We start from the raw sequence: 26,652 nt of genomic DNA, 5'->3' as shown, positions 1-26,652 counted from the left end.
ACTGCACCTTCTGCCGAACATTCACCGGCTCACTCTTGCCGCTGTGGGTACTCTGTCTCAGAATTGCGGAACAAACATATCACATTGGCTTATTTGTTATCTGTGTTAAGTCTTTCCGTGTCTAGATTTATATATCTCTTCCTTTCAGATCATACGATTAGCCAGTTGCATCTACAATACGGCGTGACACCAGCAGCGAAACACCACTCCTCGGCAGCTTATGGTCCAGCATGATTCTGTAAGAATCCGCCTACGAATAGTCAGCGAATGTTGATGAGGTGTGGTTTTGCAATCTCGCAACGTACCATCTATCACCAGCGTGGCGCCGTTGCAGAATCCACCAGCCTGGGCAATCGTTAGCTTTGACAGAAAATTCTGCAGGCACACGAGCGGTCCTACCTTGGATGCCAGGTAGAGCACTGTCCCAGCAAGCTCGTCCGGGTTGCCCATCCTCTGCTGAGGCACCAACTCGCGAGGCATGACGCCTCCAGTGGACTCGTATGCTTTGGACACAGCGGCCGTCATGTCAGAAGGGAACCCTGATTGATCTTGGTCAGCTGCGACTGTTCCGTGCGATTACAGCCAACGTGGACTTACAGCCTGGAGCGATGATATTTGTCCGGATATCGTGGGGCACAAGGAAGCCTCCCAGGTTTTTCTGTGCATAAAGCCGGTCAGGGTATATCCAAACGACAATCAGGACATCTTGCGTCCTCTTACTATCAAATGGTGGACGCCGCTCTTCGAAGCATTGTATATGAAGCTGTCGGTGAACCTTACAACAGAGGAGAGTCAATTTTGAAAAGGCAAGGTTTGTGCGTCCGCATCGTACCTTGTGAGCCCGCCGGTGCTTCCTGGTGCATAAGAAGGTCAGCAGGAGTCATCGATCACCACCAAGCCGAGAACATCTTAGCACCATCAAGGGAGGTGCCTAGTCCTGCGGGAACCGTCTACTCAGGTCGAGATGGCTTACCGATGACAATGATTTGACTTTTCGGTAGCTCGCTCGCTCTCCGCTTGTTGCCAGCATCGAGTAGCTCCAGAAATGCCATAGACGTAGTGAAGACAGCGGCGATGTTGGTTTCCAGCGTGTCCCGCCACAGCTCTTGCGGACGGTAGTTGAAATAGCTGCAGAAGAAAAACGAGGACAGTCAGCCATGCGTCACACCAGGGGAGTCTTGCAGCTTACTAGTCTCTGATCTCTGCGACGGAAGACTGACCCGTCGGCTTAGGTCTCGCATTTGGGCTGCTGTCAAATGTGGTTTGGCCAGCGTTGTTCACCAGCAAGTCTATGTATGCGGTCTTCTCCGTAACGAAGTCAACTGCCCGCTGAAGGTCGTCGTGCGACGTTGTGGAGCCTTGGATTGCGTGGATCCTGCCATGTTGCTTGGTCCCCGTCAGCTTACGTTGTCGACAGGAGAGGCGTGAGCACCTTTACTTTCAACTCACTGCTGACTTCACGGCCTCGTCTAGCTTGTCCTGACGTCTGCCAGTGATGAAGACCGTAGCTCCATTGGCTTCCAGCGTCCTAGCGATGATGAGACCTAAACCTGTCCCGCCACCAGTCACTACAGCTATGAGGCCGTCAACACTGGTAAGGTTGCTTCTGTCGTAAGTTGACTTGGTGGCCATGGCGAGATGAACGAGTGGCACTCGGCTAGCCTGCGGTAATCTGTATGCGGATGTTCACGCGATCGTACGATACTCCGTGAATGGATACGACGGTCTCAAGACAGGTCCCTATAGTTACTTGGGGAGCAGTTGTAACTATTGGAGCAGTAGAAGATGGTCGTTCGAAGACGTGTAGTCAAGTACAAGTACAGTTCGGCTCGCGGAGCCGATTGAACGAATGTATGGCACTGTCACGTGACGACTCTGAAGTCTTGCTGTGAACCACAACTTCTTCACTTGCATACTCACAGGCTCGACGACATGCCAATGGAAGTTGCCGACAAATTCTGGTGTCCTAGGCACCCGTTCTGATATGCAGTCGGCTTCCCAACACCTTCAGCTGTGCAGGGCCTAGCAGCCTTCGACAGGACAACACTGAAGCGATTCTATACGCCTCTCAGCAAGCCTGCTCGTCTCTCAGACGTCTAGTAGCTACCACAAGCAGATTCCGTAGTGGCTTCCTCCGCTGGAGCAGTGTCCATTCTCTGTCGGCGGACGACCCCTCGACTTTGTAACCTCGAGAATATGTGCTCGTATGGCCGCCGCATCCTTGTCTCAGCGTGCGCGTCGCCAAGTTTGTTGCTACCCTCCCAGCGACACCTCGCATGTACCTTTGAGCCTATTAGCAAAGCAACATCGGTGATGCCGTTGCAGTATAATGCGAGATGAGGTCTGAGCCGACGGTGTGCTGATCTGTAGGCACAGGAAGCCGCCATCAACGTCTCTTCTGGTGGATAGATAGGAGTGGCAATTTCTTCCGCAATATCACCGCAATCATGGCGTCCACACCAATACAACGTCGTTGTAATGCCGAGAACCATCTCAATCCAATATGTGTGACTTTCACACAATCCTGGCCGTCCAAGGCGTAAGATTCGAGGTGACGTTGCCGCTGCCGTACTCTAAAGCCTAACCTAAACTTGACCCAAACTCTGCAAGCATGCGGCAGATGACCGTCGGCAAGAATAAGAGATGTATCAGTGGTGAATCGTGAGGAATCAAGAAATGGAACTGTGACTTAGCGATGAGCTGGAAGAGCTCCCAGCTGCTGTCCTGACCGCCTCCACAGCTGTGTTATCTGCTTCTGGCGCTGGACATGTATCGCGCAGGCATTGTGCATGTACAAATCGCACGTACCCGCATGGCCCACAGCTTCTGGTCTCTCGGAAGGCAATTACCGGTGGCAATGGAAGATGAGCTCAAGGATGCATGCTTGTTGGTACAGTATGCGGTCTCGATACCAGAGCCTTGGGCTCTACTGCTCCACCTTCGTCAGAACCCTCCGAACCCTCCGATTCAGCCCGATAAAATCCACCTGGTCCTTTGTTGAATACTGAGTAATGTGGACTGCATAAAATGATTCCAGCGGCGTTCCAGAAACGGTTCTGCAGAGCCACAGCGAGCCACTTCACCAGTTTGTCGTCTATTCGGTAGTTCCTAAAGGGAACAGGCGTCTCGAAGATGTCAGATGTTCAGCCATAGGCTATCCCAGGGCGCCAGCAAACTGCACCTGTCCTGCTCTTGGTTTTATCATCCTTGGACGGATGTTTATCTGCTTCGTGTCGAATTCGAGAGTCACGAGGCCGTCTCAAAACTCTGCACTGTCAAAGAGTCTGTCGGTGGACGGGTGTCAGCCTCCAACGGCATCCTCTAAGGCGAGATATGGCGATGGCGCAGGAGCTGACGATTCGCTGTGTGAGCTTCAAAGTTTGAAGCGTTCGGTCGTGCGTGCAGCTCTTATAGGAGCACGCATCGCTGGCTTTGCATCGCGTCCAACACCACGAATGAACGCGATTCCGTTCTCCCGCATGTATGGCTGATCTTCGGTCGACTCGTGCCCTGTGTGCGCGCTCACCTCACCTCATGTAGGAGCTCGACCGACTTCTGCTCTTGTTTCCGCGCTGCGTCCAGGAAGGTGCCGTGTGCTAGGCACAAACTCTATGCAGAAATTCACTAACGACGCGTACCTCACCTCTTTCTCTGCATCCTAGATCGAGCTGGACGCCGTCATCGCGCTTAGGATTCAAGATAGCGACATCATGAAGACATGGCTTGTGCCAGGTGGATGCTGAGCCACACTCTCTCGCACTGTGGAGCATTCTGGCTGCGCAACCACTTTGGAAGTATCTGCGCTCTCAACCGTCTGTACAGCCAAGCGCTCGAGGAGGCCGCAGTGTCGCTTATTATAATCAAGTAGGTAGAGAGGTAGCCACCTGCAAGCAGATTCGTAGTGTCTTCTAGCGTCCTTCCACGTGTCTGCCACTATCACAATAAGACCGGGCGGGAGGAGGCAGGAGCCTCTCTTTGGGCTAAATCTACGCCGAGCAAGTGTCAGTGGTTTTAAGTTGTAGAATATCGGATCTGCTCCGAACCAAGCGCTTTTCCGAAACTTCACAAACCGTATTACCTCACGTCGGCCAGTTTGGCTGCAGACGTTGCGACCTCTCATCGAACGAGTGCCCACTGACTGCAACGGCTCGCCGGATGTCACGAGTTTTCGCCAAGCTCTTTCGCCTGTTAGAGTTCACCCAGCGCTCCAACACATCCCTTCAGCGGACCAGATTGTTTACCGCCACCTCTCACGCTCGCGCCGCACGCACTCCCTTCGGACGAGTCTCGCGCATGCTCCAGCGACCTCTGCGCAAAGCTTGCAGCGACTTAGCGACCACGAGAACGCAGCTCCCGTCTCGGACGGCATGCATCTGATCGCATGATCGCCCCTCCTCGAACCTTCAGCAGGAACGAACACAATCAGCGGTATGTGACGGAAGCTCTCTTTCTTGTGCGTGTGTTGAGATGGTATTTACGATGTCGTGGCGCCCATCAAGTCCCACAAGGCGTCAGGCTCTCACGATCCCCCATATTCTCGCCTCAATTCACTTCCGAACATGTCGGCAGCAGTTATGTCTAACTTTTATTTTCCACTTATGGACCAAGACCATGGGTATATGGCTGACTCGCAACTACGCGTCCAGAACTGGATGCGCGCTCAGATGGCTCAATATCCACCCCCACACCAGGCTGAGCAACAGCAGTACAACCCTCTTTACCCGGCTTCCACTGGCGCCCAGCAGCTCGTGGATCCCCAGCAACAGCTACAGTTCACCAGCTTGAATCAGCCGGTCTATCCAAAGACCGATGGATCCGGGCCACCAGAGCAGACTGCTTCGACCCACCAGATGCACAATCTGGCGCAGGAGTTACAGCAACACGCCGCCCTAAGTGAACAACAGCGCCACCATCTCCAGCAAACAGCCCATCATAATCAACATCACTCTTCACATGGCACACCACCTCCCGGCAGGGTAGCTCTATCCCCACTTGGGCAGCAGCAGCATTCGACGCCAGAATCTGGGCAGAAGGCTAACAGGCTGCGCAAAGCATGCGACTCGTGCAGCATTCGCAAAGTCAAGGTTCGTCTCTTGTTTTCTATGTAGGCATGAACGCTGTACTGATGTCGGCAGTGTGACGAGGCTGGCCCACCGTGCCGCGCATGCTCTTCGCTGGACATTCCGTGCACCTTCGACAGGCCCAGTCGCAGGCGAGGACCACCAAACAGGCATGCTGAAGCCATCAAGCGGCGCCGCCTGGAGGATGGCACTGGCTCTCCACTGATGTCAGCCACGTCTGCTCCGTCCTCGCCAACTCATGCTGCGCAAGCCTTGGCAGCACTTTCCTCCCATACCTCAAACCAACAGCTTTCTGCGGAGTCCATCTGTCCTGTGGACACGCTTGATCTCCTCATCGACGACTATTTCACCTACATCCACCCTTTGGCCCCTTTCCCACATGAGCCAAGCTTTCGGGAAGCATGGAAGCGACGCGAGGACCTCACCAACAGCTCGTTTCTGGCACTTCTTGCCTCCATGATTGGTGGCCTCGTGGCGTCCTTTCCCCGGAAGCCTCGCCTCCACCTCAAGTCGCAAGGCAGAGAGCACCTGTATCCAAACCACATGAGCATGGTGCTAAGATGCCAAAAAGTGGCTACCCTGGCCAGAGGTCCTGGGTATCTGGAAAGCGAGACATTGAGCGTCTATGATGCTGCCACAAGCTATCTCTTGGCCATGGCTGCCTTCTACAGCTTCAGATGGCGTCCAGGTCGGCTGTATCTCGGCGAGTGTATGACCATTGTCCGCACGCTGGGCTTGCACAAGGTGCGTGACCACCGGGATGAAGACGGCAGTCCATCTCCACCAATCGACAACATTACCCTGGAGATCGGGCGTCGCGTCTTCTGGACCACCTTTGTGACGATCAAGAGCATGCAACAGCTCGGAGCTGCCTCCAATGAGCCGATTATTCCGCCACCGACTCCCAGGGACCCGCATCCACCACTACCGCTGGAAGTTGATGACTTCTGCATCTACCCGACGCATACCGAACGCCAACCGATGGGGATTGTGCCGACTATCGCTGGCTTCAACGCAAACCTACGTCTTCACTGCTCGTACAACCCTTTGTCTACCATGGAGCTGGCCTGGGGTATCGACGCAGTCGTAGATTGGGAGCGGCAGGAGAAAGTCCTCTACGAATCACTTCATCGGTGCAAAGATGCGATCAACCAGATGCCGCCTGAACTGAGGATCAACGCACAAGGTGGCGTTTCAACGTCCGCCATGCCCGGGGCGGCTAACCACTCTCACCCTTCAATGCACAATGACGCTGCAGCATCACTCATGACGGCGGCGCTGCCGGGAGACGAACAGCAGACGTTGGACCAGCGGCGTAGGATGCAGTACGAGATCCAGAAAGCCAACATCTACGCCTCTGCGCTGTCCACCCGCTCATACATTGTCGAGAAATACTGGAATCTGTGCGAGGCTCGTGAACGTTCGAGATCGCCAAAACCAGCCTCGCCCGGATCCGGCATTACGGCCACTGGTCTGGACGGCCTCATGTCTCATCGACCAACCAGCAATCCCAGCTCGGTCGAGCAAGAGATGCGCCAAGAGCGCGAGGGCATTGTGAGGGATTTGCTTGTGGTGCTCAGCACTATCGATGTCGTCAATATGGAGCCGAACGCCGACAGCTTTGTGAGTAAAATTTACACCACTGGCATAGAACGCAGTACTAACACACGGGTAGACGATGAAGATCCGCTCCATCGCCGGAACATTACTCGACGCTCCCGACCCCCGCAGAGGTCACATCCCCTCTGAAGCTCAAGAATACCTCAACGCCTTCCTCAAGATCTTGATGAGACTTGAGCGTGTCAGTCCACCCAACAGCGACTCTGACCAGCCAGAAGACGACGAAACAGAGTTCAGGAACTGGGCGGACCTCCGTGATTATCAGATGAAGTTTGCGCAGCAGGGCGGTGTACTTGGGCTGGCTTAGGCCTGCGAGCCTGTGGGTATGGGTATTGGCAGCATGGCGTTCGCGGTCTCGTGGACCTACTATGAGGTGTTCTTCGCTCGTCTTTGGCTTGGACGACTATAGATACCCGCTGGCTTGTTGATGTCAATTGAAAAGCATCTGAATTGTGCACTACTTCTACATCTCATTGTAAGCGGAAACCTGGGTAGCCCTCGTCTCGCTCCCGTCCAATCTCCCTGATGTAGACTGGAATTCCACCGGCGTAATTCAGAGCCTGGCAGGATGGTCAGCAGTGTCTCACGTTTGGCCACCTAGACAGAGGCATTTGAGACCTACCTCTATCGGCTTGCCAGGTATATTACTGCCGTTGTACCAACTGTTGGTGTGTCTGTACACCCGTTAGCAAATGTCCTGAATACCTCACAACTCATCTGTCCTGCTTTTGGGCATACTCACCCTCTTACGCCAACCTTCGCCAACTCATTTACCTGCTCCTTCCACCTCATCTCCTCTTCCTCCTTCGGATCGATCCGCGTCTGCTTGTTGTCACGCATCTTCTCCATCGCCGCGACGATCCAATCGCCTTGTAGTTCGTTGCATGAGGGCCCGTTGCTGAATGCTGTCGGACCTTGGGGTCCGTATGTCTGCATGTGATCAGTTCATGTCTTGGCGGAATTGAAGGTGGTGTCTCTGGGGTATGATGTACTTACGAAGTAGAAATTTGGGAACCTCGCCGTGGTCATTCCGAGATAGGTGTATGTGCCCTACAGAGCAGAGGAGTTCAAAGTCAGCGATGTCTCATCTCAACGGTAGCGCCTCAGACCAGAGGTACCAGGGCACCCTCATCGACCAGTACTTACCATCTTCCACTTGTCGTTTAGCTTCTCTCCTCCCAAACCCGTAATCTCAATATCTTTCATGCCGCCTGTAATGCTGTCGAACCCTGTCGCAAGGGCGATGGTGTCCAGTTCGTGCACTGTGCCGTCCTGCTGGCGGATTCCGTTCGGTTCGAAAGCAACGATGGGGTTGGTCTTGATATCGATCACGTCGACATTAGGGCGGTTGAATTGATCGTAGAAGTCCTGCTCGAGACTCAGACGCTTGCCGCCAAAAGCATGAGGCGGTTCTGCCGGCGCCAGGAGCTCGGCCTTGCGCTCATCCTTCACCCGCTCATGGATCCGATCGTGCCAGTAGTCGTATGCGATGCGGTTGGCCTTGAAGTCACGGGTCATATCTTTGTAGTTGTGCATGAGAAAGCTGATGGAGTGTCAGCAGAGGGTTCTAAGAGGATAGGATCACTCAGAGGGTTACCGAAAGCCGCCCTGGGACCATGTCAGTACAGATGCAAGACCAGTCGGAGTTTGGCAAGCTCACCATCTTCCAAAGCATGTCAAACATCTTCTGCCTCTCCTCCTCGCTCGCATCCAGCATAAGCTCCGGCTGGAACTGGTACAGGAAGCCATTGTAGTTGTCCCATCTCTGATTGAACAGCTCAGGATACCTCTTCTTATCCTCCGCCTGCTCCTCCTCAGTCAAGAAGACCTGATTCATCGGACAAGCCAGGTTTGGCGTCCGCTGGAACATCTTCAAGTTGCCCTCATCGCCAATCTCTCTCGCCCATTCCTGCGTGATCTGCACACCAGTCGCTCCGGTACCAACGACACCACATCGCTTGCCTCGCACATCGACGCCCTCATGTGGCCAGAAGGACGAATGGTGGATCTCGCCCTGGAACGAATCCAGACCCTCCCAGTCCGGGAAATGTCGCCTTGCTGCGAAGCCAAGACACGCAACGAAATGCCGCGCCTTGAACGACCGTCCACTGTCACAGTCGAGCTGCCAGAGGTCGTTGCTCTCATCGAAATTGGCGTGAGTGACCTTGCTGTTGAAAACAGTGTCCTTTGAGATCGACAGCTTCTTATCAATATGCCTAAAATAGGCCCGAAGCTCGTGGTGGTCCGGGTAGTGGCTGCTCCAGTTCCAGTCCTCATACACCTCTGGCAAAGATAATGCGTAGATGGGGTACTGACTGTCGACACGAGCTCCTGGATAAGCGTTCCACCACCAGATGCCTCCCAGTCCTGATCCAGCTTCGATGATTTTGGCGCTGAAGCCGGCTTTGCGGAGCTTGTGAAGGATGTATACGCCGGCGAAGCCAGCCCCTACTATCACAGCATCGAGGGTCTCGGTGGGATAGACGCCGTTGGGGGAGTCTGCTCGGTCGGCGTTGGCTCTGGCCGTTGATTCCTGGATGTCGCGTTGCATGCCCGGCATGGTGGCGATAGTCACTCTGGTTGAGTGTGCCCAATGAAGAGAACGAGGTGGTTGAATGTTGATGTGAATGATGAATAGTGTTAACAAGAGAATGGGATCGAGAGAAGATGAAGTTGATAGACGGAGGTATATGGCCGAGGTCGAGGTTGATCGAACAAGAGCGGAGCAAGCAGCAGTAGACGAGGTCCAACCTTCAGATCTGGAGGTGCTCTCAAGCTGTAGCTCTCCGTGTTATCCGAATGTTATCTTCTTAGCTGCTGTGGTGGTTTAAGAGACGTCGTTGGTTTAGTCTCTACCCCGCTGGGGTTGTGTGTGGAGAGGCGTGTTGGAGTAAGAACAAGCGTACCTATACCTTCTCCACCGACAGTACCTCCAAGAGCGATTTCAGAGCATTCCAAACTCATGCGCACGTAAATGTCGACTCGAAATAACAGCTCCGGGGAAAGAGCTGCTAAGATGAAAGGAAGACTCGCGAGGGAGCGGCGGTCAAAGTGCTTCATGCAGCACTATGGAATTCCTCCTGAGCCTTACGCACCTGGCGTCAAACATCTCCAGCGCCAACAGCCGAGCAATGGGTATATCTCGAACATCACCGCAATATGCACACTGCGACTCCCCCTCTCCAGCAAAAGAAAGTCGCCTCAACAACGCCACGCTTTGTCCTGTTGCCGCCCATGCAGAGTGGTATATACTGTACAAGTGTACGCGCAAAAGTCGAATTGCAAAAGAACACACTCCAAGATCAAAGATCCGAGTAGTCGCCACGCCTGTACATTGTTGTAAGCCTTCGTCCGTGGTGGATGCGGATCATCTAGGTGGTTGCATGTCAGTGCCTGCGTCGGACAGTACACTCGATCTGCTAGGTAATCTTGCTGGAAAGAAGAGAATGAAGACTCACCGATACCCCGAACTCCGTCTGTTTTTTCTTCTGGGTGGCGGCGCGCCTGCAACCGACGAGTGCTCCTCGATCACCTCCACAATATCATCCCCATCCACTCGCCGCTCCGGCCGCGCCTCGTCTACAATGATCGTCTCCCTCACCCGACTGCTGTCCGGTCTTGAGTGCTGCGGCACATCCCTCACTATCCGCTCTTGCCTCACCACTCTTTCTCTCCGCGGACTCGAGTGCCTCATCTCCGCTTGGTAGGTACTTCTGTGACTCCTCCTACTCCTCCCGGGACTTCGAGAATGTCGATGCCGCACCACCACCTCCTCTTCTTGCAAATTCGAAGTCCGGATGAACGAGGTGCCATTCGAGAGCACCCAGAGTAACCATAGTACGAGTAGGAACCCTGCAATGGCGCCGAGAGTGATGCCAGCGACGGCACCGGGGGCTGCGCCGCCGAACTGGTAGCAGCCTGCTATGTAGCCAGCGCGACAGACGTTGCTGTTGTTGTTGCGCTTCTGTATTAATGTCGGCAGAGGTATGCGCTTGAAGAGATCGCGGGCGTGGTGGAGGAGTTGCCGTGAGTCGAGGACGCGAGTGTCTTGTGAGGCGATTGCGTGGATGGCGTCGGCGGCGCGCCGGGAGAGATGGGGGAGGACAGGCATGGCGCCTGGCGTCGCGGAGGGTGTCGCAGGCAGGAGGGGGCGGCGGTGGAGCCTTCCGCCTGGTGTAGCCGTCCGGTCTGGGTGGTGTTGTTGTAATAATTGCTGCGAACGCCTGCTGTTCCTGCGGCGGTAGCGGGATTACGTGGGGGTTTCTCGGGCCGCCGCGAATTGGGATGCCGATGCGATGCTGTTGTTGCCGTCGCAAGCTTTCACGTAAAAGTGGGTGAATGCTTGTATGTGTTCGAGTCCAAAGTATATTTGCGGTATGTTCAAAGAGCGACAGGAAGGTGAGGGTAGGAGGGAGCGATGGTGTGGGAAGACTGCGCGTTCTTGCTTCGTTGCAGACAGGGTGGTTGGGGGATGTCCAGCCACTCGTCTCGCTTCAGCTTCTGACGAAACAAGTCATCAACTCATCCTGACGTCTGCGACCAACACCATCCTGCTAGGTCAAATTGGCGGCTTTCGGACTCGACGAATCCATCAGATCCTCAGACTGCATACAAAATGGTAGAACACACCATTGGGAAGGTCAAAGAGCGTAGGCCGACGCGACGAGCCGCAGTCCAACTCCAGCAATGGCCAGGCGGCCTAATAGCATCGGACCACCAACATTCGGCCTGGCAAACACGCGAAGGCCCGCGAGAGTACTGATTGTAGACAGCATCATGCCTTCTCAAATGTCTGGCCTTTGCGGACTCCAAGAAGGCCGCTCGACTCGCGCTTCGATCGCCCCGAAATTTGCTGAATTCACCTCCTGCGACACCGCGACGAATGAGTCACGGTGGTAGGTTCATGTCCAATCTACCAAGCTATTCGTTGCAGCGTCCGCATTGCACAGATCGGGCAATCTTCGAGAGAGGCGGGCCAAGGTGTAGCCAAGATTCACATGCTAGAGCAGACCCTCGAGCACGCCCATCGAACGCTCGCGACCAGAGGTGACCACCAAAGTGTATGCCGCATACGTTTGGGACAGGCCAAAGCGATCTAGGTAAGCCACAGCCGCTGCCATCTTCATGCGGTGGGCAACGCGGTCGGTGGCCCTTTCGGGGCGAGGTTGCACGCCGAATCACCGAGCCTCTGCAATTGTCAGATTTCATGCCGTTCGTACGAGATATCGACCTCTTATATTCTTGATCGATGGCATGCCATTCGAATGCCTCTGTTTCCCATCTCTACACACATCTCTCTCTACACTTGTTCCTTCCATTACATCTCATTCCCTTTGTCGAACCCCTTTCCTTTAGGTACATTGAGCGAAGATGACAACATCACCATCAGCCACCTCCTCCATGAAGGAGCAAGAGAAAGGACAAGCGGGAGTCGACTTAGGGTCCGCTTCGGCACAACCGCTCGACGGCAGTCGACAGTCCATCTACGAAGACTCCAAGACTGCAGATGTCGAACAAGGAACCCCAGAAAAGCCACAAGGTCCACCACCAGGCGCCTTCGATCCACGACAGAACCCTGATGGCGGCTTGAAGGCTTGGCTATGCGTCTTGGGAGGCTTCTGTTCCCTCTTCTGCTCCTTCGGCTGGATAAACTGTGTCGGTGTCTTCCAGACTTATTACCAGATGCACCAGCTATCTGAGTACGCTCCGGATACCATCGCATGGGTAAGGCATCAAAACGAGCATCCTTGGCCGTCTTTCGTTGATGATGGTGACAGGTTGCTTCGCTCGAGATCTTCTTCATGTTTTGCTGCGGACCTGTCATTGGGAAGCTATTTGACAACTACGGTCCAAAATGGCTGCTTGTCGCAGGCACGGTACTGGAGGTGTTTGGTCTGATGATGACGAGCCTTTCGACAGAATACTACCAATTCATCCTTGCGCAAGGTGAGTTTCCCTGAAAATCACGCGATAGCACTGTTGTCTGACTTGTTGCAGGCGTATGCTCCAGCATTGGTGCCTCTCTCGTGTTCTACCCTGCGATGAGTACCGTAAGCCTTGTAGCCATCACCGTCATTGCTCCATTCGCTGAGTAGAGTGTAGATACCTACCTGGTTCTTCCAGAAGCGAGGCTTTGCCTTTGGCATTATAGTACGTTTCCAGGTCCTCATTTGAGTGGTAATTACTGACGACGCACCGCAGGCTGGCGGCAGCTCCCTAGGCGGTGTCATACTGCCCATCATGGTATGGATTCCTGCAATGTTCGTCCTCACCCACAAAGCTGATCCTCATCAGGTCCAACGTCTCATCCCAGAAGTCGGCTTCGCCTGGGCGATGAGAACCACCGCCTTCCTCATCTTCTTCATGCTTATCGTAGCGAACCTGACAATAACCTCTCGACTTCCTCCGAAACCTACACCGTTTGACCTGTTCGAGTTCCTCCGCCCCCTGAGGGAGCCAGCGTTCCAACTCTTGGCGTTCGGCTGCTTCATCTTCTTTCTGGGCATGTTTGTAAGTAACGCCATCTCTATATGTCGTATGGAGACGAAGGCTTACTATACCTACCGCAGCTGCCGATCAACTACATCATCCTCGAAGCCATCCACAACGGCATGAGCGCAGACCTGGCCCAGTACATGGTCCCGATCCTCAACGCTGCAAGCTTCTTCGGCCGGACCCTTCCGGGCTTCATCGCGGACAAAGTCGGACGATACAACACCATGTTCGTCATGTGCTCCTTTACTGGTGAGCAACGCTTCACACTCGCTCGCATTAATTACCCTCCGCCTCTAACATAGTACTGCAGGCATCATCACCCTAGCCCTCTGGCTCCCAGCCAAAGCCAACGCCCCCATCATCGTCTTCGCGGCCCTCTTCGGCTTCGGCAGCGGCGCCTTCGTCTCCCTTGCGCCCTCTCTAGTCGCTCAGATCTCGGACGTGCGGAAGATCGGGGTACGGACGGGTACGCTGTTCGCTGTCATTTCCATCGCGGCGTTGATCAGTCAGCCGATTGGTGGCGCGTTGGTTACGAGGTGGGATGGCGCGTACACGGGTTTGCAGATATATGCTGGGGTGCTTATGTGTGGGTGAGCGGTGCCTTTACGTTGTCCGTGGGTGGGTCTGAGGCTGACGAGGTTGATATAGTGGTGCGGTCGTGCTGCTGCTCGCGAGGATAAAGCTTGCTGGGTTGAAGGTGTCGACGAAGTTCTGAGGACACTATGCGTGTCAAGTCAGTTATGTAGCCCAGACGACGCTGCTCAGCAAGTCTGGGGCAACGTCCAATTTGTCAACATCATCGTGTGTGGTCGCATGTGACAGTCGACAGTCTGGTTCAGCCAAGGCACGAGAACGTGGGAACGAAGCTGAAGTGAGGTGATATGATACATAGATTCGCTAAAATATTGCACAAAATGCTCAGTCGATCTTGAGAGAGCCATAGATGCGGTGCACGAAGATCCACGTCGCCGTGAATCCAATTGTCCCTGGAGCTCAAGTTAGCATCTGTGTCGCTGAGTTTCCAAATCGAATGAGTACGTACCAGTCATCACAAACCATAGGAACGAGATAAGCAGCGAGTAGCCCAGATACAGCAAGCCACCCGTGAGGCTACTGAAGCTGAGTTGCCTTGCCCAGTATAGAAGGCAATAAGCAAACACGTATCCAGCGCTCGCACCACTGCTCGCAAAAGCCCGCCACTGCCAGTGATAGTTCTCCGCGCAGAGCACGAAGTAGATCATCATGATGGTGACGGCGGCGCTGGTGACGATGAGCAATCCAAAGCTGAGGAACAGGAAGCCGAACATGTAATAGATCCTGTTTGACCATAGGCTGTTCATGATGAAGAACAGCTCGATGAAAATGGCGCCGAACGGCAGGATCCCAACAGCCAGCATACTCGGTACAGGGCGCAGATACCCGGTCGCGGGAGGGATTTGGCGAGGAATCTGATTCGTCTTCACGGGATGGTCGCGCATGGGTTGCCGGAAACCGACCCAGGAGCCTGCCAGACTGAGCGGGACGGAGATGCAGAACCAGATCCCAATGATGACGAGCATGGTGGTGAAGGGGACGGCGCCGGAGGAGTGGCGTGCCCAGACGAACAAGTTCAGCAGGAAGAAAGTGCCGAAGACAACAATCGGGACGACCGAAGGCGTGTAGGTCAAAAGCTGCTTCCACTTGGTGCCGCCGAAGTCTTTGTAGATACGGGAGCTGGTGTATCCGCCGATGAATCCTAGGAAGGTGTAGAGCAAAATCATCACCGTAGCCAGACTGCCGCGGTTGCTTGGCGAGAGAAATCCAACGAGCGCAAAGGCGATCGTAAATCCAGTCATTGTGAAAAGCTGAGCTCCGTTGCCGACCAATACAGCCAGCATGAGACCATTCTTCGGCGGCCTGAACACATCGCCGTGTATGAGCTTCCAGCCGCTGTCCTCTTGCACGCCGTCTTCAACCCCATTGTCGCCCAGATCGTCCAAGCCGAGTTGGTCAAGCCGGTTATACCGCGCAATATCCTTCCTCAGCGTGCGTCGTAGGATCGTGCTCACGATGCCGACCAAGAATGTGAAAATGACGGCGCTGTTGACCAAAGCCAGCCAATGGATCTTCGGGTCATAGACATGCAAGAACTTGTCCCAGCGCGTTGCGAATGTGGTTCGTGAAGGTCGCCAGTATACGCTATAAGTCCAGGTGACCTTGGTATTGCCCGTCTCGGACAACCGTTTCGGAACAGCTGCATTGCCGCAATCGGCGGAGAAGTCGCCGCCAGTGCCCGTACGCTTCGACTCGCCGAGAGATTCTGGCTCGACCTGAATGCCCACCACCCGGTACTGGCCCTTCTTGAACTCGTTGTAATCGATGAGGAAGTTGAAGTGGTCATGGAGTTGTGGCTTCTCGTTCTCGACCTTCCCCAGCAAGAATCCAGGCTGATAGAATTCGGTCCCCGTGTCTTGGTCAATGAAATCCTGCCCAACCGGTAGACCATCGACTGAAGAATAGAAGGTCAAAAGGATCAGCAAATGTCTCTGGACTGCAAACAGCGGCCATAAAGTCCAAGAGCGCCGCATGGACCGCGATCGTGCACTTACCAAGCATGTTTACCTTGTAATCCTGCCATATCCTTCTATTCACAAACTTCGCATCCCTCGGCTCAAACGTCACCTCGTCACACACCGCCTTGCACGTCTCATTCTTCGCCATATGCAGCTCGAACGGCGAACTCTGTATGCGATCTCCAAACAGGATGCTTCCGAGCGACTCCGAGGCGGAGGACACGCCGTCCTTGGGCTCGCAGAAGTTGAAGGCATGGTGGTAGTAGTCGAACGAGAATGCTGAGGTAATTTGTCTCTCCCGCTGCGACTGCGAAGGTGTGAGGCGATTGACATTGAGTTGGACCAAGTCGTCGCGGCGGTAGTTGGTCGGCGTGAGGCCAGGGAGGTAGAAGGCGGAGGCCAGTTGGCTGGAGAGGATCAGGGCGATGATGCCGGAGGGCAGCTCGGATAGTCGCATTGTGGATGGTTGTTGTGGTCTGTGACCATCCACTGGAAGTATGTAGTCGGTGGTGGTGTTGTTGTAAGGGTGAAGTCAAGCCAGGAGATGTTGGAGGTCGCGCTGTCCACGGCAGGCACAAGCTTGCGGTCTTGGCAAACCTGCTGACGACGGCTGCTCTTCTAACAACGAGTGAGGTTATTCTTCGGTATCCAAATGACTCGGGAGGAGACTGGTCACCATGTTGATTTCTCAACAGACCTTCTCGTACTACATAAGAGTGCATACGTGAGCGCATGGAGGTGTACGACAGCACGAGCACATGCTCCTCCGCGGGAAAGCCACAGATGCTGCGTAGCACGAAACTTTCACAAGAACGCAAGATGCATGACAGGTAACCGGTCTTCGCAGACATTGAAGCTATATCATAAACTCATACAAGCTCACCCTCCCCATCATCATCTTCCTCCTCCTCCATCTCCATCGCCCTCTCCGCCTCTTCAGCCTTCCGCTGCACCTCCGCTAACCCACTGATCTCCTCCACATACCCTCGCTCGTTGATAGCCTTCTTCACAAACTCCCACCCATCCTTCTCATACGCCTCGAGTATGGTGGGAGAGCAGGCAGCGCAGCAATCGTACGATTGACCCCTGACCTGGATCGTCTGCCATGTGCTCATGAAGCCGCGCAGTTGATGCGGGACGGTGCCGAGGGGGTGGCTGTTGGGTAGTGATGGGTCGGTGGGTGGAGATGACTGGATCTGGTTCGCGCTGCCTGTCGTTGTTGGGTCGGGCGCCGGTGCTCGTCCCTTAAGGCGGTGCTGAGTCAAGGATACCAGAAGCTCGACTGCAAGGGCAGAAGCTATAGGTGCCGCGCCCGGCCGAGTGACTGTGCACTGCTGGTCGAGCGTCGCGCTCTTCAAGCTATCCGCCGGCGCAACGACGTCGGAACAGAAATAGCACCCGAGCTCCTCGCCTTTATCCGCCAATGCCAGCGACTGGCTCCTAGCCTCGCCGCCACCTTCGACGAAATCTGACGCAGCTGCTCGCAGTGGACTGGGCACATCGTCTGAATGAGAGACCACCGTGCCCTCCGCTGACTCCTTTGTTGCAGACTTGGGCCGCCTCAGACCGTGCCGCATCACGACATACGTGTCGAAGCCAAGCGCGGCATTGATTACAATCTTGCCAGCCGCTTTCGCCATCACAGTAGGTAGCCATCTGCTCTCTCTCGTGTCCATCAGCAAAAAGATCGCATCGTGGCTTTCAATCAAGTTCTGAAGTCTCTCGTATTCCTTCTTCACTCGTTCCTCCTCCATGATGGGATGACCTGCCATGGGTACGCTCATGTAATAACCGTTGGAATCCACTCCAGGGTAGATCTGTTGCAAGCTTTCGGCAGCACGCTCCGCCTTCCGAGCGCCGCCTTCAAGACAGTCTCTGAACTCGTACAGCGGCTGACGGACAGGATTTGAGTAGCTTATTTTGGCATTGTCCACGAATGTGATCTTCCGAACGCCCCAGCCCATGAGGTTACGAGCAACATAAGAACCAAGCGTGCCAGCGCCCAGAAGGAGGCAAGAGGTATGCTTGATAGTATCAAGATCGATTGATGGCGATATTCGCCACTTGATGAGTTTGAGGTTGAGGTCAACCGCCTGATCTGCGAGCTTCGAAGGGTCGAGATATGAGGCCAGATCCACCGTTCTTGAAATGATCTTGTTCTGCTCGTTGCGCTCCCAGCCAGTGATCTTGGGTAGCTCAGGAGCTTTGGGTGGAGTCTTTGGTCGTTCGGGTGCCGGCTCAGGAGCCTTCTTCTGCTGCTCGATAAGTTCGCCAAACGCATCAACATCGTCGGGTCGCAAAGCGGATGACGTGCCCATGGTCGGCATGTCACGTCCCAGTTGTTGCGCTATTTGGTTGTGATACACGGGTTCTGCTGACTGTAATCGCATGACAAGACTGGCCTGGTGATCTCGCCGTTGATGCGTATCTCTGTAGCACATCACTTGGACCTTGTCAAGATGCCACCGCTGTCTGACAAGTATGAGAAGATTCCGCAGCATCCAGCCAGGATTTGAGGGGTAGGTTGACGGGTCCGCAAAGCACACAAATCGGTCGTCGTCTTCTGCGTTGTCGAAGAAGCCATTCTCGTGGCTCGCTAATGATCCCACCGACCAGAGAAATCCCATCTCGCTAAGCATGGAGCTCTGTGATATTCTTGGTGTCTTCGGTGTATGCAGGTTGCCATCATCTTCCTCCTTTTCGATCTCGCTTCGTCCCATCCGCCACTCAGCATCAAGCACATCCTTCCTGACCCTCTTCGTAAGGAAGAAGCCGTGCTGTCTTGTGTCGACGCTGTACCGCCAAGTCTGCACTCGGTCGACCAAGGCCTCGGTCTCGCGCTCTTTCAGGTGTGTGATGCCGGATGCCGCATTGCCCTCAGCTCCCAGTAACTTCCACTGTGGGTCCGAGTGTACGGCAGGGTACGCAAAGTGGTATGTAAACTTGTACTTCTTCAAATCCGCATAACAGATCGCCGAGAAGGAGGAGAGCAAGGAGGGACATGAATAGATGGTCCCATCAAGTACGGCATCCCATATCGTTCGCCCAGCTCGTTCGATGTGCAAGGCCTTGTCCACCTGTCGGAACTCCTCGATGGTGTTGAAGTTCCGAATGATTCCCTCCCCTCGGTAGTATCCTTGCGGACTCCTGTACGCCTGTCAGAAGCAGTCCCAAGTTGTGGTATGCATTCGAACACTCACTTACTCGTCGGTCGTCAGAGCAGTCCCGTGTATTTGCATACGGCTCGAGCGTTCGGGAGCATCTTTGTGGTTGATCTCGTACAAGCCAAGCACCTTACGGGAAGAGGAGTCGAGCTTGTCATGGTTGATCTTCAGCGAGCTCAGGGCGGAGTAAAAGGCCAGCTCGATGTCGGATGTCCACGGCGCATACTGCAGCGGATGTGTTGTCGTCGCCATCACTGCAGCTTGTCAAGAACCAGGCGGAGCAAAGAAAGTTGAGAAGTGGTTGGTAGATGGAGACGAAGAGCACATGCAAGGTGCCTGTCGTCGTCGCTCCTGCCTCTGGTGACGTCCAGGCGGGGTCCTAATTGGTGGGGCCACGCGCTAAGGCACGAGATCTGCCGTTCCTGGCCTAGTATCTCAGGCTAAATGGTAGGCGCGTGCTGTCAGACTTCACGTGTCGACGAACAGCTGAATTGATCCACGGAACAGGACATCGCAGGTGAAGAGTAGACGTACACTGGTGCCGTTTGGAGACGATCAAATGACATCCTGAGAGCTACAAGTCCCGGTACTTGCAAGCCAACGATCACATGCAACGAAGGACATAGACCCAGACCGAAGAGGTCGAACCATATCAAACGGCCAGCATATCGATGCGTGTGCCGCAACGATGCTTATCGGCATCTGCGGTGGTACTGTGTCATTTTCACTCCAACTTCAGAGGCCCTGCTAATCTGCAACCAGGCATATGCGCCGGCAAACACTCCGTCCAGGACTACTTGATCGAGCATCACGCCTTCAAGCCCCTTAGACTACAACGAACCAGTTCAACTCCAAGTGTCGAGAAGTCCGCATCCGAGGCCAACGTGCCTGGACTGGGCGAAGATGCTTCTGCACTGTCATTCCCATCTCCCGAAGCTCTGCTCGACTTCGTGACGAAGCACTGGCAGGAGCACTTCGTGACGACGTCCATCTACGACGAACACACCGTCGAAATTTTCGCCAACAGGCCTCTCTTCATCCTAGTCCATGTAGACGCCCCCATATCCGTCCGCTGGCAACGCTTCAAAAACCGCTGCGCAGCCGCCGCCCTCACGCCACCTACCCTCGAACAATTCGTCCTCCGCAACGACGAGCACCTCTACTCCCCCTCATCCGGTCTCGCCTCTATCGCCTCCCGAGCCCAAATCAAACTCCTCAACAACACCACCTCACTACCCTCCCTCCACGCCTCCCTCACCACCCTCAACCTCCCCGACCCCTCCCGCCTCCGCCCAACCTGGGACCACTACTTCATGACCCTCGCCTCCCTCGCCGCCCGCCGCAGCAACTGCATGCGCCGCCAAGTCGGCTGCGTCCTGGTGCGCGAGAAGCGCGTCATGGCGACCGGCTACAACGGCACCCCGCGCAACATCACCAACTGCAACGAAGGCGGGTGTCCGCGCTGCAACAGCGGGCAAGCGGGCGGGACGAGCTTGACGAATTGTCTTTGCATTCATGCGGAGGAGAACGCGCTTCTCGAAGCCGGAAGGGAGAGGGTGGGGCCGGGGGCGGTGTTGTATTGTAATACGTGTCCGTGTCTGACGTGCACGATTAAAATTATTCAGGTGGGGATCACGGAGGTGGTGTATAGTCGGAGTTATTACATGGATGTTGACGCGGCGAAGTTGTTGCAGCAGGCTGGAGTGAAGTTGAGGCAGTTTTCACCGCCGAAGGAGGGGCTGGTCAATCTGTGTGATGAGGAGCCGAAGGCAGTGACGAATGGCCATGCTTGAGGCGAAGGACGTCAAGCTCGTGATGCTTGTCGAATTAATGCCATAGCGGCGTTTCATAAGTTGACGCGACTTCCGCGACCTGCTCAGGATGTCCAAGACGATCAACATCTGCGCTCTTAAAGATTGAGACTCCCACTATTACCACCGCTGGTCTGGCGCACATGGGCTTTGCTACCCTTGAAAAGACTCTGCCAGATGAACGCCTCGCTCAGCAACAATTCGATGTCTTTCTCCGTCCAGCCCTTGGTTGGCAACGCCTGCAGGAACATCATGATTTCTTGGAAATCCATGCGCTGGAGCTTCTCGGACCATTTTACCAAGAAGGCAGCGCAGACGTAGAGGTGGAAGGCTGAGAAGCCTTGGTCTTCGGCCTGGAAGATGCGATCAACAATTGAGCGCAATGGCAGGGTGAGGACAGACTTACAAGATAGGTATCCCACATCCGAATGACATTCCTCACGCTCAGCTCACGCATCAACAAGCAATTCATCCACCGAAAGCTGAATTGAATGAACTCCACGCCTTCATTCTCCATGTGCTTCGCAAGCGCTCCGTCAATGCGCGCAGTCAGATCTCTTAGCGAGGACACCTGCCGCTGGATGCCAGGCTGAGCGTGTATGTAGTTGTCCTGTATCCCGTCTAGCAGTTTGGTCAGACACCAGAACGAATCTGCTTCTACGGCATCCAGAACTGGTTTAGGAAGCTGGCCAGGATCCATTCCAGACTCCACATCCGGGTCGGTGATGTACTGACCCAAAAAGACTTGCCAGAAGGGCGTGACGAGGTCGTTGATGCCCTGCACGTACCCGGAGGCCGGATGTCGGATAGCCCAGACGTACAGTATGCGTTCTAGCGATCTTTGTGTCGCTTCGTAGCTGTACAGCTCAAGATGTGGGTTGGTCCGGGGCACATCAATGCTGATCTGATGCCATATCGCTTCGTCCAGACCTCGGCCTCTGCCGCCTTTCGCGAACGGTGCTGAGCCGGCTCCCGCTACGCCTGCTTCCACAGCGCCGGAACTCCCTGCCGTTCCACGCTCAAAAGCTTGTCGCACACCGTCGAGATACTCCTTTCGCTTTCGCTCGAGGGTCGCTACTCGCCGTTCGCTGCTTGTGGGGAGGTAGCCAAGCAGTATTTGCCAGGACATTGCCCGCACTTCGGACGGCAGGCCAGACCACGCGGAATCTCGTAGCTCGGGTAGGTTGATGGAAGACGCTTGCAGTACTTTCTTGAACTTGTTGATGCGGCCGATCCGTGCCGAATGCGCCTCGAGCTCCTTCGAAGAGGCGCCAGGTGGTACGGAAGGGTGATTGATCAGATGTAATGAGTTTGCGGGATCTCGCAGGATGTCCTTGTACTGCGGTCGCAGAATCTTGCCCTCGGTTGCCTTTGCAGAGGGATATGAGGGTATTGCGCGCACTTCGGCAACGTCTCCGTTATCTAACGCCCAGGTAGCCAATGTGCTCGCGGCATTGTTGCCATTTCTAAGCTCGGGTCGGGATCCCCCAGGGTCTGTTTTGTTTTTCGTCGATAACCGCTTGCCTTTTCGCCGCGTCGAAGCTATGCTGGGCAGGCCAAATTCATCCTCATCCTCGTCATAGGCGAGCTGGTCGCCGGTGCCGTCGGTACCATCAACGTTCCAGGCATTGTTCGTGTCGGAGAGGAAGCTGGTATATGTGCGACGGGTAGGCGGAGGGTCATTTGTTTTGGGGGCTGGCGAGCTTGTCTGTCTTGGGAGTGAAGGTGGAGTGCGCGGGCGAGAGTTGGAGATGTTTCTTTGCTACTGTCAGCTTGGCGAAAGGACGGCGCAGACAGCTACATACAGGTCGTCGAATTTGAGTATGTCGGCATGGCTGTAGGATGCGCCTATCACTTTGCGCTCGGGCGTTGCGGGTTGCTTTGCGTCTCGTTGACTATTCGCAGAGGATGTTCGCCAGAATGGTGATCCAGTGCTGTCACATCGTCAGCCTCTTGCATACGCTGCGATATTCTGTCCTCATATACACACTCCGATCGGTCTATGAAGGCCCACAGATCCATATTAGCTCGTCGTTGCGTGCGCCTCGTCGTAGTCTGGGTACGAACCGACCTGTACCATCTCCTGCTGGATGGTCAGTCGGCCTGCTTGCGTATGTCGTCGATTGAAGATGTACGGACCTGCTGAGACGGTCGCTTGAAGTTCATCGTGCCATCATTAGCGTAACGTAGGATGCTCCAGTCTCTCCAAGCCCGCACCAATCTTTCGCCCGTCATTTGAGGTGACGTCCCGCCTTCTCGGCTCTCGGTCACAGCCGGCAGCAACCCTAAGCGGGCGGAGAGCGGGCTTAGTCATGCTTTCACCAGCCAGCAAGCACTTTCAGCTTCAGCTTCAGCTTCGCGACACCACCTCCTCGTTCACACACAAACACCACTAAACAACGGGCACCCTTCCACTACCACGGAAGACCGCGCGTGCGACACCACTGAGCCGCTTGCTGCGCCCCACGAGCAGGTTCACGCGCTTCTGGGCGAGCCGCGTGCGACCTATCACCGAGGCAGCAAACCAGCATTGACTTGAGGTCGCACCGTCACTCCCTCCACATCTCCTATTCACCGACCTCCTCATCCTCGTCGATTCTCTTTCTTACCTACAGCTATCACCATGGCCGACCCGGAGATGGACGAGGATCTGTTTGCCGATCTGTGAGTCTTCACATCTCCTCACAATAGCACGCCGCAACAGTGCCATGATTGCCCAATTGCTAACACGCGATTAGCTACGACGGCGAAGCAGACGAACCAGCACCTCCAGCCAAGACAGAGCAGAAGCCTCCCACACCTGAGCCAGCGCCAGTGCAGCAGGATGCCCAGCCTGAGGAGACCAATATGGAAGCTGTGGATGACTTCAACATCAACACCGAGCCTCAAAATTATGGCGGGGGCTTTCAAGGTGTACAGCAGAGTCAGCAAGACCACAATGATGACTACGACAAGCCGATCAGCATCAAAGATGATGGGTATGTATGAGATTTTCCTTTTGTCAATGCTTTCACACCCTTGCACACCTCAATCTCTAGCACACCTTGACAATGGAACCAATGGATATTATGCTCGCGCAAAAGGATTGGGAGAGAGCGAAAGTCTGCGAGGGTAGAGGTCGAGAGGTTCAGAGAGGTCATGGGCACTTGGCAGGACCACCGGATTTTCAAGGACAGCGCATAGTCAGACAGTCATTCCTATCTGGAGCCACTCGCCAAACAAGACCCATGACCGATCCGGCCAACACTTCAGCATGCCCGTCGCCGAGCACTTGCTACAATCTGTATGCTGGATGATAAGCCTCCCTCAGTCGCACAGCGTGGTCAAGCGGTTGTCATACAAGTCATCCGTGCCGCGGAATCCATCACGATCTTTCGCTTGCTTGGAGGCAGTTGGAATGGTTGCAGTCACGGTCGGTTGATGGGTCTGGGAAGGCTGGCGGCTACGGAGGGGTCAACGCGACGACTGATGCAAGTGTACCAAACTCAAAGCGTCCATAAGCTCACATATGCGGACATCGATGATCGCAGCTTAGCCTGGTAGCAGACAGCAGAGCAGAGCAGAACAGTACAGAAGCAGACAGGAGGTAGACGATGCAGTGTGCAGTGTCGTGCGGTCTTCGCAGGCAACACAGCACACACAAAGCATTCATGCAACTCCATATCACGAAGACAATCGCATCCTCGAGATCTGTATACCACTTCAAAATCGACCGTTTGCCTTCCGCTTTAGGGATGGTGGATTTCTGGCGATGCACTTTTGCCTTACACCCCAAACTTTGGAAGCGCTGCCTGCAACCACCCGCCCACTGTCTGCTCTGCTCTGCAACCAACGTACGCCTGGAGGCAATGTCGCGGCCAGGCTATGGCGCTGTTGGGCACGTCGTTGGATTGGTACACTGGCAAATTGCGCAAAGGGCACTGCGCTGGAAGCAATCTACACGATCCGACCTCGAGCCCGGCACCTCGTGCCTGGGGTAGGAGAAGAGACGGACTGCTTGTTGACGGCCCTCCTTCCAATACGCTTCCTGTCATCCATGCAATCTCTTCTTTGGTTGTCATTCAATTATGGAGTAGTGCTGACACATCGTCTATAGAAAAATGTTCATTGGTGGACTCAACTGGGAGACCACAGACCGTATGTTACCCCTCAGTCTTTTCTTCTCGTCTCTACTGACTCTCTACTCCTAGAATCACTTAAGGAGTACTTCTCGCAATACGGTGATGTCGTCGACTGCCAAGTTATGCGTGATGGCGCCACTGGACGCTCTCGCGGCTTCGGCTTTCTCACGTTCAAGGACCCGAAGACGGTCAACATCGTCATGGTTAAGGAGCACTTCCTGGATGGCAAGCTAGTATGTCTCACTGATACATGTGCATGAAACCCATCACACGCTAACAAACAAGCGCAGATCGATCCGAAGCGTGCTATCCCACGTGAGGAGCAGGAGCGTACGGCGAAGATCTTCGTCGGCGGTGTCAGCCAGGAGTGTACCGACGTCGAGTTTAGGGAATTCTTCGAAGCGTACGGCCGCGTGCTCGATGCCACCCTGATGATGGACAAGGACACCGGACGTCCCCGTGGCTTCGGCTTCGTCACCTTCGACAACGAGGCAGCCGTCGACCGCACGCTCGAAGGCCCTCTCGCGATCCACGGCAAGATGATCGAAGTCAAGCGTGCTGAGCCGCGCGGCAACCTCCGCGACGGTGAGGGCGGAGGACACGGCAAGTTCGGGCGTGGAGGTAGACAGATGCCGTTCAACACCCACACCAACGACGCCCAGCAGAACCAAGCGATGGGCCAACAGAACGGCGGTGGCAACAACATGAGTCCGGCGATGATGGCGCAGTACTGGCAACGCATGCAGCAGTACTTCCAGATGATGCAGCAGCAAATGATGGCCGGTGGCGGCGGCGGCGGCGGCGGCGGCATGAACCCGATGGCGGCGATGCAGAACCCACAGATGATGCAGCAGATGATGGCGCGTCAAGGCATGAACCCGCAGATGATGGCGCAGATGCAGCAGCAGATGGGCGGCGGAGGCGGAGGAGGCATGCCAGGCTACCCGGGAGGTCCGCAGGGCCCAGGCTCGCCGATGAACGGAGGGCAGGGCCAGCGTCCGGGCAGTGCATCGGGTTTCACGGCGCAGGAGCAGTTGATGTTCGAGCAGCAGAAGTACGAGCGCCAGACGAACGCGCGCATGCAGCAGGGCAGCTACAACGGCAACCAGACGTGGGATGGGATGTACGACGACGTGCCTGCGCCGGACGGCATGCAGGGCAACATGCGTGGAGGTTTCGGAGGACGAGGTGGGCGCGGTGGTGGTCGTGGCGGGTTCGGAAGCCCTGCTCCAGCTGGTCAGGCTCCTGCCAATGCTCCTACTGGGCCGAAGAACGCTGGGCCGGGCTCGAACTACCGTGGCGGAGGTCGAGGCGGACGGGCGCGATTCCATCCTTACGGCGGTCGTGGATGATATTCTCTCACTCTTCTCTCGCGGACGGCATACGAGGCAGAGCAAAGGTTTCGGCTTCTCACCTGCTGCTGGAGTCAGCGACTTACGATTAGCACATCGTGGTTTTCTCTGCTCCTGCTACCCTCTTCTGCAGTGGCTTTGAGCGGATGGCGTTCATGGGTAGCAAGGCTTTCAAGGATGCTGGGTCTGACGAAAAGCTTCAGACTACGGGCATACGGAAGGCAAGGCCTCTGGCAGGTGTAAAGTAGCTTTCTTAGTAGCTGTGAAATACACTGGATCAAACAATGGCTGCTCTCTCAGACCCTTGTTCTTGTCTCCTCAATCTTCGTGATGCCCTCGCTCTCGTTGTCCTCTGGTAGCAGTGTTGCATCTTCCCACTGTTTTTCAATCACATGAAAAGTCCTGCCGAAAATAGCTAGTTCCAAAGCTTAATCGCGCGACACAGCACACAGCCCA

General features: G+C 55.1%; 10 protein-coding genes across 10 annotated transcripts; 4 read left to right on the top strand and 6 right to left on the bottom strand.

Annotated features, from left to right (window-relative positions):
• Positions 1-218: 218 nt before the first annotated feature.
• LTR77_006180 (uncharacterized protein) lies at positions 219-1,632 on the bottom strand (the record flags this gene model as incomplete). The annotated part of the gene is made up of 9 exons (XM_064803422.1): positions 219-250; positions 306-345; positions 400-539; positions 598-658; positions 721-775; positions 833-854; positions 974-1,128; positions 1,190-1,386; positions 1,450-1,632. 9 exons carry the CDS (start codon positions 1,630-1,632, stop codon positions 219-221), a joined length of 885 nt encoding a protein of 294 aa, XP_064658337.1.
• Positions 1,633-4,559: 2,927 nt separating this feature from the next.
• On the top strand, positions 4,560-7,008 carry LTR77_006179 (uncharacterized protein; the record flags this gene model as incomplete). Its single annotated transcript, XM_064803421.1, has 3 exons — positions 4,560-5,084; positions 5,136-6,704; positions 6,757-7,008. 3 exons carry the CDS (start codon positions 4,560-4,562, stop codon positions 7,006-7,008), a joined length of 2,346 nt encoding a protein of 781 aa, XP_064658336.1.
• Positions 7,009-7,171: 163 nt separating this feature from the next.
• Positions 7,172-9,261, bottom strand: LTR77_006178 (uncharacterized protein; the record flags this gene model as incomplete). Its single annotated transcript, XM_064803420.1, has 7 exons — positions 7,172-7,261; positions 7,324-7,375; positions 7,444-7,631; positions 7,698-7,751; positions 7,848-8,244; positions 8,299-8,309; positions 8,362-9,261. The coding sequence occupies 7 exons, from the start codon at positions 9,259-9,261 to the stop codon at positions 7,172-7,174; spliced, it is 1,692 nt and encodes a 563-aa protein (XP_064658335.1).
• An 894-nt stretch (positions 9,262-10,155) lies between these two features.
• On the bottom strand, positions 10,156-10,812 carry LTR77_006177 (uncharacterized protein; the record flags this gene model as incomplete). The annotated part of the gene is made up of 1 exon (XM_064803419.1): positions 10,156-10,812. The coding sequence occupies one exon, from the start codon at positions 10,810-10,812 to the stop codon at positions 10,156-10,158; it is 657 nt and encodes a 218-aa protein (XP_064658334.1).
• A 1,289-nt stretch (positions 10,813-12,101) lies between these two features.
• On the top strand, positions 12,102-13,911 carry LTR77_006176 (uncharacterized protein; the record flags this gene model as incomplete). Its single annotated transcript, XM_064803418.1, has 8 exons — positions 12,102-12,425; positions 12,479-12,647; positions 12,699-12,751; positions 12,804-12,851; positions 12,903-13,211; positions 13,271-13,445; positions 13,507-13,786; positions 13,845-13,911. The coding sequence occupies 8 exons, from the start codon at positions 12,102-12,104 to the stop codon at positions 13,909-13,911; spliced, it is 1,425 nt and encodes a 474-aa protein (XP_064658333.1).
• Positions 13,912-14,114: 203 nt separating this feature from the next.
• TMN2 (Transmembrane 9 superfamily member 2) lies at positions 14,115-16,205 on the bottom strand (the record flags this gene model as incomplete). The annotated part of the gene is made up of 3 exons (XM_064803417.1): positions 14,115-14,182; positions 14,239-15,684; positions 15,785-16,205. 3 exons carry the CDS (start codon positions 16,203-16,205, stop codon positions 14,115-14,117), a joined length of 1,935 nt encoding a protein of 644 aa, XP_064658332.1.
• A 412-nt stretch (positions 16,206-16,617) lies between these two features.
• Positions 16,618-19,164, bottom strand: ATG7 (Autophagy protein 7; the record flags this gene model as incomplete). Its single annotated transcript, XM_064803416.1, has 2 exons — positions 16,618-18,895; positions 18,953-19,164. The coding sequence occupies 2 exons, from the start codon at positions 19,162-19,164 to the stop codon at positions 16,618-16,620; spliced, it is 2,490 nt and encodes an 829-aa protein (XP_064658331.1).
• Positions 19,165-19,600: 436 nt separating this feature from the next.
• DCD1 (Deoxycytidine monophosphate (dCMP) deaminase) lies at positions 19,601-20,705 on the top strand (the record flags this gene model as incomplete). The annotated part of the gene is made up of 2 exons (XM_064803415.1): positions 19,601-19,622; positions 19,675-20,705. 2 exons carry the CDS (start codon positions 19,601-19,603, stop codon positions 20,703-20,705), a joined length of 1,053 nt encoding a protein of 350 aa, XP_064658330.1.
• A 116-nt stretch (positions 20,706-20,821) lies between these two features.
• GYP1 (GTPase-activating protein) lies at positions 20,822-22,556 on the bottom strand (the record flags this gene model as incomplete). Its single annotated transcript, XM_064803414.1, has 3 exons — positions 20,822-21,076; positions 21,130-22,418; positions 22,529-22,556. 3 exons carry the CDS (start codon positions 22,554-22,556, stop codon positions 20,822-20,824), a joined length of 1,572 nt encoding a protein of 523 aa, XP_064658329.1.
• A 790-nt stretch (positions 22,557-23,346) lies between these two features.
• On the top strand, positions 23,347-26,196 carry LTR77_006171 (uncharacterized protein; the record flags this gene model as incomplete). The annotated part of the gene is made up of 5 exons (XM_064803413.1): positions 23,347-23,387; positions 23,462-23,701; positions 24,820-24,860; positions 24,914-25,077; positions 25,135-26,196. 5 exons carry the CDS (start codon positions 23,347-23,349, stop codon positions 26,194-26,196), a joined length of 1,548 nt encoding a protein of 515 aa, XP_064658328.1.
• Positions 26,197-26,652: the final 456 nt, after the last annotated feature.

The sequence above is a fragment of the Saxophila tyrrhenica genome (assembly GCF_035928015.1).
Source record: "Saxophila tyrrhenica strain CCFEE 5935 chromosome Unknown scaffold_9, whole genome shotgun sequence".
Lineage (NCBI taxonomy): Eukaryota > Fungi > Ascomycota > Dothideomycetes > Mycosphaerellales > Extremaceae > Saxophila > Saxophila tyrrhenica.
The sequence above is the reverse complement of the archived record's forward strand: the minus strand, read 5'-3'. Positions and strand labels throughout refer to the sequence as shown.